Below are 23254 nucleotides of genomic sequence, written 5' to 3'. Positions count from 1 at the left end.
AAATGAAAGTACGGATGATGGCATGGATGAGGCTAGGTGTGATGCCCTGATAGCATAGGCCAGCTATCCGCTTGCAAGATGCATTGGTGGCATAGGCTAGGGTGCGACCCTTCGTGTGATGCCCAACTCAAGACCACGGTACCCAAACCCTACACCACACAGACAGTCCGAACTGTGAGGAGTGCAATAAACTCAAGACTACAGAACATGCCTAGAGCATCAACCTGCAATATGCTGTGGAATGACACTCACTGGCAGAACATTTGTCTAACGTTTATCTGAAAAGGTTCTATTGACACCCTGTCTAAACCCCTGTCGTCAGCGTGATGTTTTAACCTTTTGAGTATCTATTTTTTTTGCCATATGCGACCGCCCAGGGTCGATTTCATTTATTGCAGATTCCACTTCTTAGGGACTTATTTCGAAAAACATTTACCGCAATTTTTCTAGGGTGACCGTAAAGTGCGAAAAAAATATTTTGCGTTGGTATATTTGTACCCTTCATTCATGAATAATAACAATAAAAAAAGAAATAAACTTATAAGGATTATAAATTTGATGCATTTTTATACACATAGTTCAAGGCCTTAAAAATGCACACACGAGAATATTTTGCAAGACTCAAATGTTCCTGCTTTCACACTAATATGTACATCCATAGCGTAATCGAACTGCGTAGGTGCGCGCACTCAAGAAATCTCTGTAGTTCTGTGCCCGTCAAAAAAGCACAACGTGTGACAAACTTCCGCCAATCTTAATCTTATCGCCAACCAGAGGCAATTAGTTCTTGCGAGTGTCAAAAAAAAAAAAAAAGCAATGGAAACGCATGCACGGCGGCATCCTTCCTATGCGCACCCCTGTGAGCAATAAACGAGCGAGAAAGAGGCGGTCGCTCTTTGAGCGATTAGTAACGAGTTAGCCATCAGTTTTGCAAGCACAAGAAACCGACACTGCCCGTGGAACAAAACCCGAACCGCCGCCCGCCCACACGTGCACTAATGTGCCAGCAGTAGTATATAGAGGCGTGGGAGCAAACTAGCTCTAAAATAAACCATGCGACGAAAACAAAGAGGGAGGCGCGCGAAAAAAATTCCCTGTATTTTCATAGTGGTAGCACATGACAGAAAAGAAAAAGTTGGGAAATTGGCGCGCTTTTTGAACGTACAGATGGCGCCGTAAATATACGGCATCGATTATTTTGGGACTTGTTCGTGGCGCCGTATATTTACGTCATTGACCCTCAAAGGGTTAACGGCTCTCAAATTCTTGCACGTGGTCCAGACTTGGAAGAGCTGAGATGAGAACTTGCAGGCCAGCCCATCACTACAACAAATACTAAGAGCAACTATATGCAGAGATGCAGTAAAGCTTCCTCCTCACTTGGTTTGCGGGGCTTGGCTGGCTCAATGTCCAGGGGAACCCACTTCTGCTTGCTGCCTGCATGAGAACAGTGAGTATACATGACTGTTACATAACTGTATGAAAGGGACACCACCTTTACGGGGACCCGAGCGGGGTGTATTGCGAGCTGATGAGTCAGGCGTGGTGCTGGTTGTGCCGTCCCGGTTCTCCTTGGCCGAGTCCTCATCATCACTGTGGTGGCTGACCTCGTTCTGCATGCACAAGCACCAGACACTGCAGTGACACCAGTTTCCAACAACGCCATGCACCCACCTGAGTAGCTGACGTTGGTCCAAGGCTAGGCCAGTCTTCTTCCTCGTCCACCTGCAGAAAAATTTTGCTTCCTTTGTGCTGTACTCCTCTTTTGATCCTCTCTTCCGTCATTATTTTCATCCAGTGAATTCATACTTTGCACCATCTCTATACTTCCCTCAATTGAGAAATAGCCAATGCACAAAATGCCAGAAGTGACACCACTAGGCCCCCATTCACAGCAACTGTGCTTCTAAACATTTTGGTAAATGTGAGCTGTATTAAAACTTTGTAGAACAGTGGGACCATACATCCCACTTTGTGAAGTACACAAAAACTCCTCTCAGTGGCAAATGGGCACGTTCAGATGATTTGTTTGGTGCCACCTTCTATTCAAAGATTTTCAACACTTCAAGTGAGAATAGTTTTCGAAGTACGTACTAAGCGGCCCCAAGTGTGGAAGAGCTAACAAAATGTTATTGTTCTTGGAATGCTTGCTAATTGGCCCCACATTTGCTCACAATAAAAAATTTTAAGGCGGCAGATAAGTTATGCTTAATTAGATTATGGGGTTTTACATGCCAAAACCACCATCTGCTTATGAGGCAAGCTGTAGTGAAGGACTCTGGAAATCTGGGCCACCTGAGGCAACGTTACTAAACTAGCTTCAGTTTTCAAACTCGGCGCCATTGCGTGAAACTGCCACCTGCCCGCGCCTTCATGGCGCTGCAGTCGCGCCGGACTAAGCATGCGGTGCAGTGTTGGTGTATTCTGTTTGTTGTTCGTTGTTGACGGCGAATTTTAGCAAGCATGTCATCCGCGAAACTGTAGCCTTGGCTGAGTCTGTTAAGAATATCAGCAGGCAATGCCGACGTGCTGCGTACCTGGCTGCATAGGCGGCTATCGGAACGATGTCAACAGTTCGGCGCGCCGCTTTTTCTGTGCTCCCAGCAATGCGATGCTCCGTTCGGTGTGGCAAGAGCGATTCCCCACGCCAACCGGGAACTCTCTGCAAAATCCACGGCACGCGCTCGTGCCATTGCTCCCGCGTTCATCGTTGTCGTCGTCTTCCACAGCTGCGTTGCCGTTCATCATTCCAGCATAGAATTTGACTCCTCTTCTGTCGTCGTAATGGGGAGGCCGCGTTTACGGAGTATGAGCCACTTATTGTCTTACGTAATGGACAGATTTAATTTTGAAGAAATTTAATTTCAAAGGATCACAAGCGGCAAATGGCAGCAAAGGCTGCTAACCACGCCGCCATGCAAACTCGAGACATCGAACGCAAGCGACAATGGCGGACTGCGGGCATACTGTCAGTGACATCATTCTCTCTGTCGCAGCCGATTGTGTGTGTGTAACCACATAATTGCGAAATACTTTAATGAACCCTCGGGGTTAACCCAGTGATAAACACAGGGGCCACGCATTTCAGCTTCGCTGGTTAAACATCTTCACGGAGTGGAAGAGCCGATAATTTCTCTCTCTCTCTCTCTTCTTCTTTTCTTTTTTTTTTTTTTGTGGCTTGTGTGTTCAAAGACTGACCTCATCTTTCTTTCTGTAACGCTTCTTTGGTGTGGTGAGAAGCGTCGGTGGGGATGACGATCATCCTACAATCATGCAGTTTGGCCAGATCTTCAGGCTCCCGAGCCTAAACTGTGCGAAACGTTTTGACGACAGGAAGAAACGACATTTAGAACCGCAGCTTCTGCGCTTCGCTGTATGCGTTTCTTCCTTTCGTGGAGTTTACCCTTCTTTCAGTATGGACCAACTGGCCCAATAAATTTTATTGCTGTAGGTGGATACCACTTTCTCATGGTATTACTAATTCAGACATGGGAGAACGCCAGCGAGTGTGAAACACGGGCAAACTGCCCGTCCGCACGAGCTCAAGGCTGCTGCGAGGCGTCTGCAGTGGAGCTCGATGGAACAGCACTGCCATCTGGCGGCTGTCACAGAAGTGGCGACAGCGACTGTAAGCGTGCGGGCGGAGAGTTTTACAACTGAAGCTAGTCTAGCAACGTTGACCTGAGGTACTTTTAATGCCCACCTAAACCTCATGCTTTGCAGCGCAACACCATAGCCACTAAGCAACTGCAGTGGGTCTAAATTATTCTTTATTGCATTTACATTTACACCTTCAGCTCACAACATTTTGTGCATGGCCTCGACTGGGCCACTTTGTCCATCCGTTTTATGGGGGAAGTTCAACGGCTCACTTCAACGATGCCCGATCCTTCCCTTCGCATGTTTGAACTGCGCTCTAACTGTTTGAACTCTGTTTGGCGCATGTTTGAACTACCGCTCTAACATGCACCCGGACGGCCCTGCTCGACTCTTTGTTGTGCCTGAGCATCTGCATCAGACTGTTCTCGCCCAGCTTCATGATGTCCCGACTGGCGGTCACCTTGGCGTTGTTGTGCCATTACCACCAGCCCGGATTCCGAATCTACAAGATGCAGAATTTATCCTGCGAACGCCCTTTGGACAAACCCGTGGCTGCGCCGAAAGGCACAGCGCCCTAAACTCTCCCTTGACAAGTCAAGATGCTGAGCCGTCAGGCAGCGGCGTCCTGAGGAGAAGCATCGGCAAGCGACATGTCCAAACATGCAACAAAGTGCTAGACAGCCCGGCGCAGTATTTCCTTTTGCCTGGAGGTCACCGCGCGCGGCAACTTTGAACCGGGTGGTCAGCGCGGTCACTGGTTGGACCTCTCTGACGACCGTCGAGTGATGCCTTTGTATTGGGCCGTTTGAATGACAATCGTTTCTCGGGGCTTTATAAGCCCCCGAGAAACGATTGTCATTCAAACGGCTTTATAAGCCCCGACACCGCCACCGGGAGAACCGGATCCACCGACCCACCGGGAGCCGAGTGCTGCTCTCAAGTGGAGTGACATGTGTCACGCGTTGGAGTCACAACGAACGTCGCCGAGCAGGAACAGTCACGTTTGCTGTGAGCTCTCGGCCCCCATGCCGATCCGATCTTGTCCTGCATAATGACTTGTATATAGTGTATAAAGTCCCTTTCGTTATTCTCACCGACGCCCGACTCGGAGTCTTCGCTACACAACGCTCTGTCACGAAACGGGTGACGAGCGCTACGGGACCACCTCAAAGTCGTAACAGCGTGTCACGAACCTATGACCGCGTTCATCGGCGCTTCTATTGGCCTGGTTTATACCGTGACGTCTGCTGTTACGTCGCTGCGTGCGACCTTTGTCAACGATGCAAAAAGCCGACCACAATCTCTGCTGGTCGCTTTCAACCACTTGAAGTACCATCAGTACCTCAGCATCGCTCTGACGTGGTCCATGTCGCGCGTCTTAAGTTGTATCACTCGCCCGCCTCCTAACTGGCACCGAGCCGGCGCTTCCGCCACCGGGAGTCATGTGACACGTTGACGAAGAAGACGACGCTCTGGACTTCGCGAGCTGTCTACCATCTTGTCAGCCGCTACGATTATTGTAAATATCCTGTAAATATACGTCTGACTGTTTTTAACCCCGTAACAATATAGTTTTTCATTAAGAGCCTAGATGCGCACTGATGTGCCCCATTTTTCGAAAAAAGAAAGAGAAAAAAGCCATTTACCGTCTGTGGGACATATGCGTCACACTTTTTAAATATAGCCTGTTGTATTGAAGTGAAATTAGTTGCAACACGCTCCTAAGCACCTCATTTACTTATACCACACAAAAATTGTAAAAGGTTTTGTTTTACAAAGGCAGTCAGAAATAATTTTGCATTGAGAAAGTCAGTGGGACCCACTTTTTGAAAGCGCGTTTAGCGTCAGCATACATGCGTCTCACTTCTTTCTTTTTAATCAATGGCTTGGTGTAGAGAATGAAATTTGTTGTAAACTATTTCTAATAGCATGTTCGGGTGGTCGAAATTGGGTACTCCAAGTGTATTTGGATTGCTCTCCTCTGGCAGGGAGCACTCCAAGGCACTCACTTCGAGATCCGGGGAAGGGCGGCATTCGCAGCTTGTCTTAGCGTGAAGAAAAAAAAAAGGCGGTAGCATGACATGACAATTTTGAAGTCTAGCCATAAATAATATTGTTGCGAGGAGAAGACAAGCACGAATATTTATGCAAGGCAAATGCTGAAGGCACCAGCTGACACTAGAACATGGCGGCTGAAGCGCCCCAGCAACAACAACACTTCTTCGTGATCGTCTCTTTCCTGCACGTCCTGTTCTGCATCGCGACACTATGTCGCCAGGGTTGGAGCGCCGGCCCGGGGCAAGCAATTATGGCCCAGCAAAGGCGCGCACGTAGGGCTTTAAACGGGCCTGGCTCTTCGGGAGCTATCTCATACGACACATCCAAAAGCTGCTGCAGGATTCAGTAGGGACCTGAATATCGCGACAGAAGTTTTTCCGATAGGCCCACACAACAAGATGGTGACCCCAGGAGCATGAGGGAGCCAGGTAAATACTGCACGTCCCTATGGCGCATAGCATAACGGGACATCTGGGATGCCTGGGAATCGTTAAGGAAATATGACGGGCCAGTGCTGCCATAGAAATCGCATCGCATGCATAAGCGGTGCGCAACTGTGTGACTTGTGGAAGTACAGTCTCCAGGGGCAAAAAGGGATCACGGCCAAACAGTAGATAAAACAGTGAGTAACCTGTAGTATCATGGCGGGACAAACTGTACGTGAAGGTTACATATGGCAGAGTGACGTCCCAGTCCTGGTAGTCTGAAGAAACATACATAGCTAGCATGTCTATAAGCATTCTGTTCAGTCGCTCCGTGAGACCGTTAGTCTGGGGATGGTAAGCAGTGGCTATTTGATGCTCAGTAGAGCACAGGTGGAGGATATCATCAATGACCTTTGACAAGAAGTAATGTCCGCAATCCGTGAGGAGCTGACGTGGAGCACCGTGGTGCCGGATGACGTTGTGAGGAGGAAATCCGCGATGTCAGTGGCACAACTTGTAGGCAGAGCACCCTTAATGGCGAAGCGCGTGGCATAATCCGTTGCAATGGCAATCCATTTGTTGCCCTTAGTTGAGAAAGGGAAAGGGCCAAGTAGGTCGAGTCCCACACAAAAGAAAGGCTCTGTGGGACTATTGAAGGGTTGTAAAAGCCCAGCTGGAGCCATGGGAGTGGGTTTCCGGCTTTGGCACAGGTCGCAAGCAGTCACATACCGGCGCACAGAGCGGCAGAGACGTAGGCTCTCGTCATGTGAGAGGTAAGCAGTACCTTCTAGTTGCCTAGCTTTAGATGCAAATAGTTTTCACGGCATCTATTGCAAAAGCAAACATTCATAATGTATGGCCTCCGAATCTGACAGTGCACCTTGCTTGCCGCAGGGCCCGTATTCCGAAACGATCCACTTCGGCAACAGTCATGTTCAATAAATCAACCGGCTGCTTATTTATGACAACAGCATGCACTACCAACACGCGTGCTCAAACGCTTCACAAATTAAGAGAATGCACACTATGCGAGTGCAGAGCGGCTCAGATTTGTTATTTTCTAGTGTAATGGCTGCAGTATGGGTTCTGTGCACTGACTACGGTTGGCTATGGCTGCTTTATGTAAAATAAATTGAAAAAGGAAGTGTGAAATGTTTTACTTTAATAAATAAATTGTGCTACAACTGACACGGTTGTGAAACACATTTTTGATGATATTATAAAGCGAAACATTGTTTTTGCATCTGTGTCAGCCATCGTGCACCGCCAGAACAGCATCGTCTGACTTGTCTGTACTGCACTTCACCACCAACTGGTCAGCACCAACCACTACCACCAAAAATTGTCACTTACACAAGGCAACATGCGATAGCCAATTAAGAGTCAACAAATATCGCTGCACAAAACTACGAACAAACCGCCATCAAAAATTACTATAAACGATCAGCTCTCTTGTCTCTGCTAAACTACACCGCCAACCGACCCTGAAAAGACGTGTTCGTTTACTCAGTATATGTTGGGAGCACCCAAAAACACCCAGACGTCAAATTGACGAAGACCGGAACTACTAGAAGGCCCTATTTATTTTCCGGTTTTGCTAAAACAGCCAATCGGTGCGCACTGTTGGCGGAGGTGTGGCCAAGGCGACAGTATCGCCGAAGTGGATCGTTTCAGAATAGAGGCTTTGGTATCCGCAGCCGCCATGCAATCTCGTAGGCCATGTCAAGCTAATATACATCCTCCCTCGTTGAGCCTAAAGGGCCAAGAAACCGAGCACAGAAATTGATAACGACCCAGTTGTAACTAATACTTTAGCATGAGGTCACGGGATCAAATCCCGGCCGCCGCAGCCTCATTTCGATGGGGGAGAAATGCAAAAACGTCCGTGTCCAATGCATTGACGGCACATTAAAGAGCCCCTGGCGGCTGTGGGATCGCACGCGCATCCCGATATCTCCGGAGTGGCCACGCGGTTATCACACTGTAATCACGTGCTCGCTCGCGGAGGGTAGCGTGGAGAGGGCAAGTTCACCGCTCCCACTGCTCTTCGTGCCTGGCCGCGACGCCGCAGCCAAGGCACCCCATTCCCTCCTTTCCCTTTCTTGGAACTGGGGAGACTCCCTCTCCGCCGCTCGGGGAGAAGTGCTATTCCCCCGATGGATCTTTGTCTTTCGGCTGAGGAGCGTGGGACTGGCCGCATTTCAATTTAGCCGCTGAGACCGCCGCACGCCGTCCCCCTGCTGCGCTCGGCCTTCATGAGCGACTGACCGCCCCAGGGCCTGAGCGCGGATTGACTCTGGGTGAGCTGAACTCTTATAAGCCTCTTTTGTGGTTCCAACATTGTGTGGTTTCTTTCGCCTCAGACATGTAGAACGCTCCGCTGCTGTGGTTTTGTATTTGTTTTTGTGATTGCTGTTGCTGTTGCTGCTTGTTGATACTTGTAGCTTAAGGTGAATAAACACCTGAAGTCAGGACTCACCCTGTCCCCCTGGCCTGAACCTGCCGTGGTCGCAACTCCCTTCGAACCGCGGGTTAGGGGTCACAGCTCTGACTGTTAGGGCTGCTGCGAAAGTGCTAGCGAGCGACTGCCGCTCCGCCGGCGCTGTGCGATCCAGAGAAGGGTCAGGTGCGCACGTGCGAACTTGAGTAATACCCTTATATGGTAAAAATTAATCCGGAGTCCCCACTACGGTGTCTCGTAATCAAATCGTGCTTTTGGCACATAAAATGACAGAATTCAATTTGAAAATTATTCTGAGCAAATGGTTACAAACATTTTTTATAATAAGCACGATTTATTGAAAAATCTGTTGGTGAAATTTTGAGCTGCGTTTCGTATTATAAGTAGCCCTATTAAGCCGCTTACCATCACCTAATCGAGACATGCCTTCCCCTGGAGTCAATTTTGCCACATTGTTTATAGTATGTTATTTTGTTCCAGAAAGGGCGGAGCTTTAATTTGCATTTAGAAATTGCAGCAAATGCATTTGCCTTTAGGGAGCGAACAGGCGAAGCGGTGGCACGGAGAGAAGCTCTTGGACAACGAAACAGTGCATACTGAATTTCGATTCTGCCGGTCAGCCAAACTTTTGCTGGCTGGCACCGTCAAGGGTCCTCGACCTGAGGTGGGTGCGCACCTATTTGCTGCTCCTGTTCTGGAGGCTACGGCAAAGAGGTGCAAGGGTTCGCAAAAGAAATAACATTGACCATATTTTTAACCATTCAAAATGTTACTGCATAAAACCCAAACCTGCAAATGATTGGCTACAAATGACTTGGGCATTATGTCAACATACATAAATAAGGTGCCTCTCCTCACATGACTAAAGAAACCAGCCTTCACAAGTTCAGCTTTGGCGGCAGCTGTTGTTCACTCTTAACTGGGAAGAGAGCTTGTAGACGAGTCTCCAAATTGACCACACCATGGGGAGCATGTCTACAGACACATGACAGTCTAGCCAAGTTGAAAAGAGCAATTCAAATGAAACGTATCTTTAGTCAAGCAGAATATGTGGCACCTTTTCTCGGACAAAGTAATGAACGGCGGTGACACCTTTGTTTTCTAAATGGCGAAGGTTGTGGGTTCGGTTCCCACCTTCGGCAAGTTATTTTTTCATCCACTTTAATTTCCATTAATTTATCGTTTCTTTATTTTCATTTATTAAGCACAAGTAATTTCCCCTATGTTGTCCTTGGTGTCAGTGTTTGTTGGCTTATGATATGACAAATAAAAATCGGGCCCGTCGGTCAACCCCCTTTCTTCTCATTTCTACATAAAAAAGCAAGATTAAAAAGAATGCACTTGTTCATCAAGCAGGATATGTTCTGCCATGTCCTTGAAAAAAAACTGCGAGTAATAGCGAGAGGCTCGTTTTCTGAGGTGGCGCCACTTTGTTTCTGTAGACTAAAGGGGCCAGCCATTACCACCACATCAGACAGCAAAGCGGGGAGCACATCTAGACGTGCAACTCTCTGGGTGCGGGAATGACAGATATTGGCGCAAAGTGTGCTAGACTCCCAAGCACAGGTTATATAAAGAGGCCAAAGGTTTTGACACGCTGCGAAATGGCGGTGTTGCTGGAGCAGAGTGACAACTCTAACACTGAATACGTGCTGGAGCTCGATGGGCGACTTTGACAGCGAAAGTAGCAAAACAGAAAAGTCAGTCATAGCACCCATGAATGCCAAAGAACAGTGGAGCCACATTCGTTTTTCAAGGAAGTCCTTGGATGGACTGTGATGCTGGCCTGGGTGCTGCACTGTGCTTCAAGCTCTTTTACATGAAAATAAGCTCCTGAAGTAGTAAGGAGCGTAACACTGTGTCGAGCAACTGCAATCATTTGATGCGTATCAAGGTCTTGTAAAAGAGCATTTTCCTTGTTTAAAACTAAACTTTGAGAAAAAAAAGAAAGAAAACTCTCCAAGATGTAGTTGCCCTTGAGCAAACAATTTCCCAGTTATGGGGTTAGAGGGCCAGGCCCCTAAACCATTCTGAGGTCAAAAAATGAAGTTACATAGTGGCTGATGTGTGCCAGTCTACTATGATCCTGTAGCTGCAAGAACTTTTTTGAAATGGCACAGTAATTGCAAACTTACAGGCATATAACGAACTCTGTTACTCTCCTTCGCTACTTTGCCACATACGCTCACCAACTCTAGACAGTGCTGCAGGTTGCGTCAGCATGCCAGAAGGCACCTCCATTATCACCATTTAATCGCTCTCCAGGTGAAGCTGACTGAACGGAAAGTGGCACACAGTAGGTGAGCCCCCCCCCCCCTCCATTCTCGAAATACACAACAAGCTCATCATGTTGTTCCTCCCCAACCAACCAATCGACAGCTTTTACCCTGGATGACATCACCTGCAGCACCCTGTCGACATCACAATGCGCAAAGGAGGCACTCGAAAGGCAGGGGGACGAGCACGGGAATGTTGTTTAAAATTTAGGGGTGTGCGTATATCAAAATTTTTTAATAGAAATCGAACATGAATACTTCGCATAGAATATCAAATTGAATATCAAATAATGATATGCACATGCATTTATTGGCAAGCTGGTTTATCCTTATATGATGTTGGAACATTGCAATTACATTGTCATTGGCAAAAAAATTTAACTAGTAGGCTGTTATACTAAAAGATTGTGTATTTGGTTCTGTTAGCTTTAGAAAATTGAGTAATTTTTATTAGTCATCTGTTCTTGCCAACCTGTGCCTTACTATATCGCATAAATTTCCCGTAAACTCAGAGGCATTTGACCCTCCGTTACTCATCGCATTTGCTGTCAAGCAATAAGCTCAGGATTGGGGGTGGAACCTGCAAAAGAGCGCACCCTCGCTGTTCACAAACCCGGGTCCTTGCTACTGAGAGGCTGGCTTTCCTGCACAGCTTAGATGGTTAGTCGCTAAGCGTGCTTTCCAGGGGAAATTTTGCCAGCACTATGAAATTATCCCAAAATTCAGCACAAAATTAGACACACTTCCTTAGATTAGATAGACATAAACACTAAGAACCATGTCTGCTCCCGCAGAGCCAACTATATATTTGATTTGTTTTGAATATATGTATCCAATTGAATATTCAGAAATTTTTGAATACCTAGTCTTCGAATCGAATACAAATATTAAAAACATAATATTGCACATTTGAAATTATCGAATATTCACACACTCCTATTACATTTTGTAGCATCCCCATGGCATATAGTGCTGCCACATTTTCCAGAGGAGATAGTCGCGACATTCTCTATGCAATGCTGCACATTTGTTTGAAATGTGTAAATAATGTCGGAGGTTGTTAGGGGCCCTTAAAGATAAAGAGCTGCCTACATCTACATCAGGCTTTTCTATGTCTACTGCTATCTCCAAGTAAACAGTAATTAAGCAGTCATTAACAGAGCACCATGCTTGTCACATGCTTCTCAAGTGCCACTTTTTGGTCAATCTGGCAGAAGGGTCCAGTGTCAACCATCAGCCTATTTCCTCATCACACCAGCTAACCCTTCGCCCCCCCTGAAATACCTTCATGGCCTGCCCTCTCAACTAGTATATGACTCGACTGCTCACCTTGTGGGAGGACACACCAGGGTTGCCACCAGCTGCGCACAGAGAAACACAAGTCAGGCAGGCATTCTCAACAACTGCCTCTGAACAAGTGCAGGCAAGCACTCAAGCACACAATGTTTGCAATCATGTCAGGTAGTCATTACTTTTTGATTAAAACTATGTTCAGCTTGCAGAGGGATATAGGTTACAAGTCAGACACCCGTCGGCCATTTGGCCATGCTAGTAAATAGTTACACAGCATGTTGCAATATATCCGCTTAGGGTGGATTTCTGGATTGCTGCGTTCTCCCAAAAATAATCGTAGCTGCCACTACATGTGAGCAACATGGTTCGTTAGAGCGGGAACGACTAGGAAAATCACCAGGGTAGGGCTAGTAGCAGGCCACCCAAAAGAGCTGGGCAGGTTCATGACTTTCATGCATGACAAAGAGCACATCCTACAGCAACATCATGAGATGAAGCAGCCAAGTTGACCAATGTAAGCTTACACCTATGAACTTAAAGGGGCCTTGAAACACTTTTGGAACATAGTAAGAAAACATTGTCCAACTGTCATGGAGGCTGCTTGAACACGTGAGCCAAATATTACGTTAAGGGAAGAGAGCAGATTGGGTGAGGGTAGAAACACGAGTTAATGACATCTTAGTTGAAATCCAGAAAAAGAAATGGGCATGGGCAGGGCATGTAATGAGGGAAGATAACCGATGGTCATTAAGGGTTACAGACCGGATTCCAAGAGAAAGGAAGCGTTGCAGGGGTGGCAGAAACTTAAGTGGGTGGATGAGATTAAGAAGTTCGCAGGGACAATATGGCCACAATTAGCACATGACCAGGGTAGTTGGAGAAGTATGGAAGAGGCCTTTGCCCTGCAGTGGGCATAGCCAGGCTGATGATGATGATGACATGCAGCAGCAAATTTAAAATATTGCGTGAAGAACAGCAAAGAATCACTAGTTCTCACTTTCGCAATGCTGTCGTGGAGCAGCATCGAAAGCAGCTGGTCCACCTATGCTATTGGCCGATTTCGTGATTGCAAGAGCATTTTGTGTAATACATAATTGCTAATTTTTCATTGAAACAAGTGGACAATATATATTTCTGCAATCTCATAAAGCCAAGAAAATCATTTCGTCTTTGCGCTCTGCACAGCTGCGTGTGGCCTCTGAGAGAGGCAGCAGTGTGCTGCGTAGCGTAGTCTACCCCGGAGCGCTTTCGACGCTGGGAGACTACTTTTGGCCGGGGCTTTGCTTTTCAGGCTTCTCCGCTGTGCCACTTCCAGAGTGCCAGTGGAGATGAAAAGAGGCAAAAAGGTGGCTGTGGGCGCAATAACTCCACTTGTAGTAGAAGGATTTTAAAAAATCTTGCGGCTCGAGATTCACGAGATGACGTCCTTTAATAGTGAAGCCATTCCATGATTTGTTTGAAAGGTGTTTCAGGGCCCCTTAAAAGCGTCCTACAACAGTTCGATACCTGCCAAGTTCTGCATCACAACACAGTGTTTGCGTCATCCCAAGGTGAATGCAAAAATAATTACAGAAATTGATGCAGTCAAACTGAAGTTATTCCGCTTACAAATTTAGAATAAAAGCAGACGACAGAAAGAGGCCAGTGAGGACTTGTGCTGTTTCCAATCAAAACATGGCTTACATCATGCAGTGCTGGGAGATTCTTTCACAATGTGACCTAATTCGTAGCTTCGCTTGATATAAAGGCGCCAGCTAGTTAGGTGCCTGCAAGCGCATTTTCTCACGTGCAGTACATTTTATCAATAGCCATTGAATGTTTGTCCAAAAGATAAAAGATTGAAGTTTACACTGTTCGTACGATGTGCTATGCATAAATGCTTATTCTTGCATTATATTTTGCGTGTAAACTATGGTGCCTCACCAGGTGGCACTGACATCAAGGCACCTAGCATAAAAGCAAGAGCTTGGTGGCGCAACCCACCACCCCATTCCAAAGGGGACGCTCATAACATCCATCCATCCTGTTGGTTATGGGAATTCATCGCGGTTTTCTTTTCCCCTTTCTTTTTTAACCTAGGTAGGACATTAGGCAGTATAATAGCAAGAGCTTGGTGGCCAACCCGCCACTCCATTCCAAAGGGGACGCTCATAACATCCATCCATCCACATCCATCTATCCATCCTAGTGTAGACAGCATACCATGGAGTTTCTCACTACATTACCTAGAGGGAAATCTGGCGCTGCTGCGCTGTGGTATGCATGGGAATGCCAGTATATTGTGACTTCGGATTGGCATCGTTCTCGTAGAGACAGGCCACCTTGAAGACGCGCTTGGCAAATACCGTTCCGTCTGTCACAATGATTCACTTTCTACTAAAACAGCATGTGAAAAGCTGTTTTAGCTTTATTATTACGTGAAAACATGTTTTGTTTAAGTATGAGAACTTGTTAATGTGTGTATGACTACATGTTACGTAAAAAGTATCAGCGTGCCGCTAAAGTTGGAGGACAGACGACAAGGTTTGCACTCGCTTTGAAACAATTGGTCGTCTGTTCTTGCTGTTCTTCGCTTGGTCATGCATTGTGGGTGAGTAAAGATGTAATATGTGTGAATGGAAGCATCTTATGAAGATTTTACTTTGAGGGCGCGTTATTTGCGTAACCATAGCCACGTTCTAGACGAAGCCTCTTACAACACCAGCCAACATGAGTCTCGCAGACACATATACCGTCATTCCCATGATGGCATGGCGCCCCCTTAAGAAACTCCCATAGACGGTGGCGCCAGATTACCCTCTAGGTGTTATAGTGAGAAACTCTATGCAGCATACCTAGTGTAATTAATTTGTATTGCACAGATGTGTTTTCTCCGTAGCTTTAGAAAGCATAATTTTTTTTAAAGACATCATAACATGTATAGGATAAACACACAATATATTCTTCATGCCCAACTAATAAAAACAAACACCATAAGTTGCCTTGGCATCACATCCACTGACTAAAATTCTTGATGTATGACGTGGCAGTCGGCGCAGAAATTAATTTCAGAAGCAAATTATAGTATCAAATGCTCCGATTTCAGTATTTTGACTGGAGGTGGAGGCACTGCAAAGTCCTAAAGTAAGAAACTGCATAATTAGGTGGGCCATTTAATGCTATAAACCCCAATGGTGCTCAGATGAAATCCTGCATGCACTGAGGAAAGATCCAAGCATGCAAGAACACTTTGCCATACTCTCGGTTCACCTATATGACCAAGTTTAGTGTACCAACTTTTGATGCTGCCAGAGTGGGGGGCTCAAAGTTAGTTTTGACCCCCAGCTGTTCTTAACACGAGTGTTATTGCACAGTGAATGCAGAATTAGTTATGGAAGTCACTTTGCTCCACAGAAGCTACCTACCGCAGTACTTAGCCAATCTGATTGGGGCCCTGAATACCCAGAGACACCAAACTGTCTGCCCTAGCCACACAGAAAGCCTCAATTTCTGTTTTGTAATGATTTTGCAAAGGTGGCATATGACATAGGCGTAACATCAGCCAAAGACGCATCAACTACCAGTTGCATAAAAGAGTTGCATTAACATAAGAAATTTTTCCAATTGAGTTACGAAAGAAGTCTAACTTCCCCAGACATCTTATAAGCAGACAACATGCAATTAGAGATGTGCAACCTCACCGTGCCATATTCAATGCCTTTGAAGTGCACAAATTTTGACGCACAGCATCTAAAAGAGTTAAATACTGGTGTCACACGGCGCACTTTCGATGGCGATCAAGACCTATCCGGATCGAAATTGACCGCGACTGACTCCCTCGCGCAGCTTGCGCAAAGGAACCAATCGCGACCGAGAAATTGGATCCGCATCGGGCTTGATCGCCATAGAAAGTACGCCTTGTGACAACCGTATAAGACATGTCGGGCAATGAATGCGATATGACATCACAGTGACTTTCCTCACTATACGGAACACGCCACCAGCAAAGCAAATCGGCTGTCTCAATAGTCATGTCTCCAAATTAGACCCGACTGCCAGCTTCACAATAACCAGAAGGAAAAGGCACATGACCAAATACTAGCACCAGCTTTGTAACGTTTTTCATCGAGAGGGTGTGCGCGCCATGATAAGCTGGAATGCTTCCGTTACAACTTGCAATGGCTAAGCTTTATTGCCGAAGTGTCAATGACAAAAACAATCGCAAGCAGCGGGTCACTAGACTGGAATGTGGGCTGCGAAAGGTGATCGTTCTGTTACAGGTGCGCAAACCGCCGCTCTGAGCCACTGGGGTATGTGATGTGCGTTTCAATGCCGGCCTTTCGGCGAAACAGCGCGCACCGCTCCACGTGCACAACAATCCAGCTAAAGCGCTTGTTCCTTGTCATCGTGCAAAAAAAGAAAACAAAAAAAAAACAAAGGAACCTCAATCTGGCACAGCCGGCTCGTAACACAGACCGGACAAATATCGCTGATACGGCGCGGAAATGGGCTGTCAAGTATGCGTCACGCACGCCTAGGCGAGGCGAGGCCCTCTGTGTGAAACGACGCACGTGCGGCAACACGCGCGACTTCTCGTCACACGCATTCGTACCAAGTGGGGAGCGTGTGAGACGCCCAGCGGGCCGCTTCGTGGCAGCAAACTACCATTCCGCCTGCGCGCGTGGATCGGAGCCGAGCTGCACGCGCGCGCACTGTACGCGTCCACTCACCTACGGTGCGGCTGGCGGCGGCGGCAGAGCAGGCTGCTTGCGCATTACGCTTCACCCAGGGGTTAGCCCTGGGCGCATCGGCGGCGACCTGCGCGCACGAACCGGGCCGAACCATATTGCTGCTTAGGCCTAGGCTCTGAGTGGGTCCACCGGATACTGGTTCGGTTAATCCGTTAGAAACAGTAGCTGGCTCCTGGGAGGACACGCGGGCCGCGGCTTGGGCATACGAGGCGCCGGTGTCTTTCGATGCTTTCGGTTCCGTCACAGTTCCACCGCCGGACTGTGCGCGGCTACTCGCCACTACCGCCGCCATGACGGCACCAACGGCACGCTGCCAGCTCCGCAACGACACCCGCGGCAGCCGTCGTCCTACGACTACCCTCCAGGAGTAAATTCCGTCAGCTTCCGTTGCTTCAACAGCGACCAGGGGCGGCAGGAAAATGTCCGAGAATATGTCCTGCCATAGAGTTTCTCACTACATTACCTAGAGGGAAACCTGGCGCTGCTGCGCCATAGAGTTTCCTACAAGAATTACTTTGTAGGAAACTCTATGTGCTGCGCTGTGGTAAAGTGTACTAGAATATTGGGTAGTGGGCTGACTGAGCTCCATCCGCTGTCGCGGTTTACGTCTCGCCTGCTAGATGGCGCCACCACTGTATTCAATGTAAGCGGCCGCGCTTTGGCCGTGCGAAAGGTACGTGGTCGCCGCTGTAGAAACGGTCTAATTTCTTGAATGCTCGTTTCTCATATAAATAAAGAGCTTGGACAGTATGCTTGTTTGTCAGTAGTACTTCGTCTTTCTTTTCATGAGGGAAAAGTTTCTTTAATCACCATTTTTGTAACGCTGGCTTTGCTGAGCTTGCACTCGTATCGAAAACTCGCGTCTTGCGCCGAGTAAAGTATAAACCCCATGCAAGCGATCTTGCACGCGACAGCGACAAGCGACGCGATGGAGATGGTTGTCGCGTTCGCTCGTCGCCTACAAGTTGCACCCCATGCGAGCGATGACTTCAAGCAACGTCTCCCCAGTGTTGCCGGTATGAGGGCAGAAATATAGGCGCCGAAACTAGCGTGACGTGTGCTTTATTAACTTAAGTTGATGTATTTTACAGTAAAAAGCAGCATAAAATATTTATGAAAGTCTTGCAGTAGGTTCTTATCCTTGCACGTATAAAAATTCAATCGTTTGCTCGTTCCGTGCGACAATCGGAAGTGCTGGAGTTATGTACATCCAGTTCCGGCTTTGCGCTATTGGCTAGTCCGCTCATAGCACTTCCGGGCGACAAGCGACGAATTCTAGATTTGCAGAACCGAGCGATCGCGCGACAAGACCAAGCGATCTGTTCACGCGACGGCCCGATCCGTCGCTCGAAGCCGTCGCTCGTCGCTGTCGCGCACAAAATCGCGCTCATGGAGTTTAGCCTTAGAAGAAAAATAGAGGTATATCAATGAAATGTTAAGCAGCATAGATATGAAGTTTTAATCGCACATGAATGTTGAAACAAAAGGTAAACCGTTTAAAACACCTTCCATGCTGTAGCTTGTCACATATGTGCCAGAAAACATGCAACTATACATCAGTCGTTGCTCTACATTATTCCAACATAAAACGCATTTAATTCTCCCGACACTAACATACTGCATAATTTCCTATATCTGCCTTTCCAGAGAGTGATGTTGGTATAGCCACACTTATTTTTAAGGAAATATTTTATGAAAGAAAAAGAGAAAAAAAATGCAAACAAAATGTTGGTTGAACAACTTTAACAAAAGTTTATTATCTTGACAAGCACAATGCAACAAGTAGACAATGCAGACAGCATGCACATTTAAAGAGCAGCGGCTCAACTTCAAGTGCTTTGCCTTTTGGCGCTTCCCCGACTTGTCAGTATTTATACTTTTAACATAGAAGTGAAGTCGTGTAGTGACATAGAATTTGATTATTTTTGGAGAAAGGGTGGAAGCATGACTGGAACAACCAACCTCTTGGCCAAGTCTGGCTTTGACAACTGTCAGCACATCTAAAATGCTGTCAGAGTGCAGCTGTCCATGGGAGAAGCAGCCTGTGAACAAGTCCTCAAGCTTCTTTATGAAACCAAATAAGCGACCAGTTGGATAGAGGAGCCCTCCATTGTCACGAAACTTTGTCAGCCTCGCAAGGTGGAAAGTTTCATCTGGGGCAGGCATAGTGAGAAGGGTCAGACAGTCTTGGCAATTGGTTTTTAAAACGCATTTTCTTGCAACATAGCCAGCGATGTGAAAAATTATTCTTGAGTCACTGCTCAGTGCTCGTTTCAAGTAGCGGCAAGACACACACTGCGTACCTGCAAGAAAAGTGCATTGAATTGAGTTCCCACGGAGCCAAAAAATCAATGAACGCAACATAAAATGAGTTGCAAATTAGGCAAAATGGACAGCATAATTACCTCTTTCAGCGACCTGACCCAGGCAATTGCTGCTGAAGTACATTTGCTCGAGGGTCACTACGTGGGATTTAAAGGGCCCCTGAAACGATTCGGACAAATTTTGTAGACGCGTAGGGTACAGCTTAAGTAGAACATTCGCACCACAATTTAAGTGAAGCGTTACGTATTAATGGAGCTACAAGCGATTAGAAGCTACCCTCCTCCCTAGCTATGCTTTTCCTCCTCTACTCGTTCGCCGAGCGAGTGGGGCTAAGCTCCGCCTTCACTGGTTCAGCGTCACGATGCGACGTCACATCGTCCACTTCCGGTTGTTTTGGAGCCCGCCCCCGCCCGCGCGAGACCGCTCCGCTAGCCGCTTGGCCGTCGACCCCAAGCGAGAGCTATCGAAGCAGCGTGCGTTGCGAGCATTCTGTCGTAGCGCCGAACGTGTCTTGTATTCCGGTAACCACAGGCAAGCTGGTCATTTCGGCAAATGACTGTAGGCATAAACTCAAGCTGATGAAGGAACTTTAGCGTAGACGTACGTGAGCGGCCTGATCGGTCTGCATAGTCCAGCCACTTGTTGGCACAAAGCTTAACCAGCCAAACAAAGCGCTAATATTGCTCTAACCAAATGTGAGACATTTCAAACATTTACGAAAACAATGTGTTGATGATTACACTCCTGTGAAAAATTTACACCAGCAGCAAAGAATACATTTCGTTACTGCTACTGTGTATGGTTTAGCTCTGTGCCACCAGGTGGCTGCACTGTACAGACCATTCACATTTGCGCTTCTGCTCATCTCATGGCTCATCCCGTTACCGCAAAGTCAAGCGGCCAGACTCTGTCCCCTTGCGCTTGCGTTTTCCCTAATACCGGACTCAGGAAACGCTATTACGTCAGTAATCTTCCGGTGTAAAGTGACGGCCACAAACGCGAAAATCCTGGCGCCGATCGGATAGCGGCAGTCCGATGCGCAGCAGCCAGTTCGCTCGTACGCTGCCTTGCAGAGGACACGATGTCGCAGCTTAACATATTGCCAGCCGCTACGTTTGCAGTCCACAAGGCAACAAAGTCGAATCATAGTGCTCGCGAAAAGACTGAGACCGACTCTGACCGCGGAGCTCTCTTCAAAATGGAGTACGTTGTAACACAAGCAGACGACACATGCTGTGTGCCGGAAGTGCTTAAGTGTACTGAAAAATTATTCTTGTGCATTCTCTTTATGTTACTTTCTTTTCATAAAAACAAATTAACTAACACTCCAACTATTACGAAGATCATTTGTTTACCATAAAGTTGGAAAAATTATCGATCACGCGCCCTTGTCAGCCAATCGGATAGCTCGCCCCACTGACGTCGTATGGGTGATTTCGGTCATATGGGTAGGGGCGGCTTAAAATTCCGCCGAGCAGTGCGCTGCGATCGGCAGCGATGTGCATATTTAAAACCTTACAATAAATTACACGCTTTACGCGGAGCACTTAGATGTGTCAATTAATGATCAGAAGGACCTACTCTAACGACTCAATACGTTTGTAGAAAATCGTCAAAAGCGTTTCAGGGTCCCTTTAAGGTTCTTCGTAAAATACCTTTCTTCATAATCTTCAAGTCGCATTACTCCAGTGCAAACACTCATGGAATCAGTTGCTCTCAGCACATCTTCTGCTTCCCCGCTTGTTTGCAATGTGCTTTCTTTTAGCAGAATTCCTCTCACAAACACTTTGTAGTAACTGTGCGTCTGTGACTGAAAGAACATTACCACTTTTTCTGAGCACACCTCATTTCTTGATGTCAACACAGACGTGCAGTACACGACACCGTCGTGTCCAGGAAACCTGTGCTTGGTCCACTGCTCCGACGGTACCTGAAGACTGTCAAATAACAGCATGGGTTCCTGCTGACCCAGTGGGCATGAAAATTCTGCATCGGCGTCCGGCTCCACGCCTGCTTCCGTCGAGGAGGCCGCGCCTTGCTCAGCAATCGTTGCAGCGCTTGTGTAGGACACCGTCGTGTGTCACTGTTCGAGCACGGTCTACGCTTCGCCGGAGACGCGCAACTCTCTGACTTCCTTTTACGAGCAGGCCTCTCTTTCACAGCTTTTTTCGTCAAATACGCGGGTAGGTTTGGAAGAATGGTTGGCACAGCATCACTGCTAAGCAGTGGCTTACCACGTGGGATCCGCACTTCCTTACCACCAATGATGTGTACATAGTCGCGAATTACGTAGCGCGGCTCAAAATGTAGTTCGCACACGGCACTTGTGTCTTCGAGAGGCTTGTCCGCTCGATGGAGGTTTTTTTCCCACAGTCTTCGAAGTGCTTCATCCTTGGGCACGCTGAATAACGACGGCTTTGGGGCACCTTTTACATGTACATAGCCCGTTTTACAGCCGGGCGCAAAACAGTGGTTCAAACGGCGTGGTGCCATTTCACACGCAATAGCGACGCACGATATACTTCCCTACGATGATTTCTTATAAACATTAGAATTGGTAATGTAAACTTCGGAACACATGAAAGAAAGCACAGCGGAGGCAGCGGCGCGCAAAGCCAGGAAGGCAGCGGCGGAGGCAGCGGAGGTTTACATTGACGACGACGACAGCGCCTCCGCGCGGGTCGACGCGGGAGCGCACGCCGCCACCGGAGAGTCAGCTCACTACCCAACGGTCTAGTACACTTTAGCTGTGGTATATTGTGACTTCGGATTGGCATCGTTTTCGGAGAGACACGACATTCTGAAGACGCGCTTGGCAAGTACCGTTCCGTCTGTCCCAATGATTCATTTTCTACTAAAACAGCACGTTAAAGGCTGTATTAGCTTTATTATTACGCGAAAATATGTTTTGTTTAACTATGAAAACTTGTCATTGCATGTACGATTATATGTTACGTAAAAAGTATGAGCGGGCCGCTAAAGTTGGAAGACAGACGACAAGGTTTGCGCTCGCTTTGAAACAGTTGGTCGTCTGTTCTTGCTTTTCTTCGCTTGGTGTTGCATTGTAGGAGAGTAAAGATGTAATATGCGTGAATAGAAACATTTTGTGAAGCTTTTACTTTGAGAACGTGTTATTTGTGTAGCCATATCCACGTTTTAGACGAAGCCTCTTACAACACCAGCCAACACGAGCCTCCCAAGCACATATACCGTCATTCATAGAGTTTCTCACTACATTCCGTCATTATAGTGAACTAGAAGGGGGTAGTGGCATAGAGTTTCTCACAATAATACCTAGAAGGAAATCTGGCGCCACCGTCTATGGGAGTTTCTTAAGGGGGCACCGTGCCGTCATGGGAATGACGGTATATGTGTCTGCGAGGCTCGTGTTGGCTGGTGTTGTAAGAGGCTTCGTCTAAAACGTGGATATGGCTACATAAATAACGCGTTCTCAAAGTAAAATCTTAATGAAATGTTTCCATTCACGCATATTACATCTTTACTCACCCGCACTGCATCACCAAGCGAAGAAAAGCAAGAACAGACGACCAACCGTTTCAGAGCGAGCGCGAACCTTGTCGTCTGTCCTCCAACTTTAGCGGCCCGCTGATATTTTTTACATAACGTATAGTCGTACACGCAATAACAAGTTTTCATAGTTAAACAAAACATGTTTTCGCGTAATAATAAAGCTAAAACAGCTTTTTACGCGCTGTTTTAGTAGGAAATGAATCATTGTGACAGACTGAACGGTACTTGCCAGGCGCGTCTTCCAGGTGTCCTGTCTCTCCGAGAACGATGTCAATCCGAAGTCACAACATACCGGCATTCCCATGCATACCACAGCGCAGCAGCGCCAGATTTCCCTCTAGGTAATAGTGAGAAACTCTATGGGTAGTGGCATAGAGTTACTCAAAGAAATCCCTTTTCCAGCGTTTCTACCATATCCACAAACCAGCCGCGGCACCCGCCATGGACGTCAGACTCTGAAGTTTTGCTATTGGCGGCGAGGAGTTACGGAGTCGCCATCTATCGGAAGCGCCTCGCTGGCGTAGTATGAGGGATCACGCGGCGCGCTCCTCATAG

At 47.2% G+C, this 23254-nt stretch overlaps 1 protein-coding gene across 1 annotated transcript in view; it reads right to left on the bottom strand.

The window, feature by feature from the left end:
* Positions 1 to 17298, bottom strand: part of larp (La related protein) — a 161791-nt gene extending 144493 nt beyond the window's left edge. The window contains exons 1-5 of the mRNA XM_075687951.1: positions 16823 to 17298; positions 12150 to 12181; positions 1675 to 1725; positions 1496 to 1613; positions 1381 to 1437 (exon numbers count right to left, since the gene is read on the bottom strand). Of these exons, the coding sequence (XP_075544066.1) occupies positions 1381 to 1437; positions 1496 to 1613; positions 1675 to 1725; positions 12150 to 12181; positions 16823 to 17135 (571 nt within the window). The 5' untranslated portion in view covers positions 17136 to 17298. The remainder of the gene's footprint in view (positions 1 to 1380; positions 1438 to 1495; positions 1614 to 1674; positions 1726 to 12149; positions 12182 to 16822) is intronic.
* Between the last annotated feature and the right edge of the window lie 5956 nt (positions 17299 to 23254).

This window comes from Dermacentor variabilis, chromosome 4, assembly GCF_050947875.1.
Source record: "Dermacentor variabilis isolate Ectoservices chromosome 4, ASM5094787v1, whole genome shotgun sequence".
Taxonomy (NCBI): domain Eukaryota; kingdom Metazoa; phylum Arthropoda; class Arachnida; order Ixodida; family Ixodidae; genus Dermacentor; species Dermacentor variabilis.
Note: the sequence above shows the minus strand (reverse complement) of the source record. Positions and strands in the feature narration are given on the sequence as shown.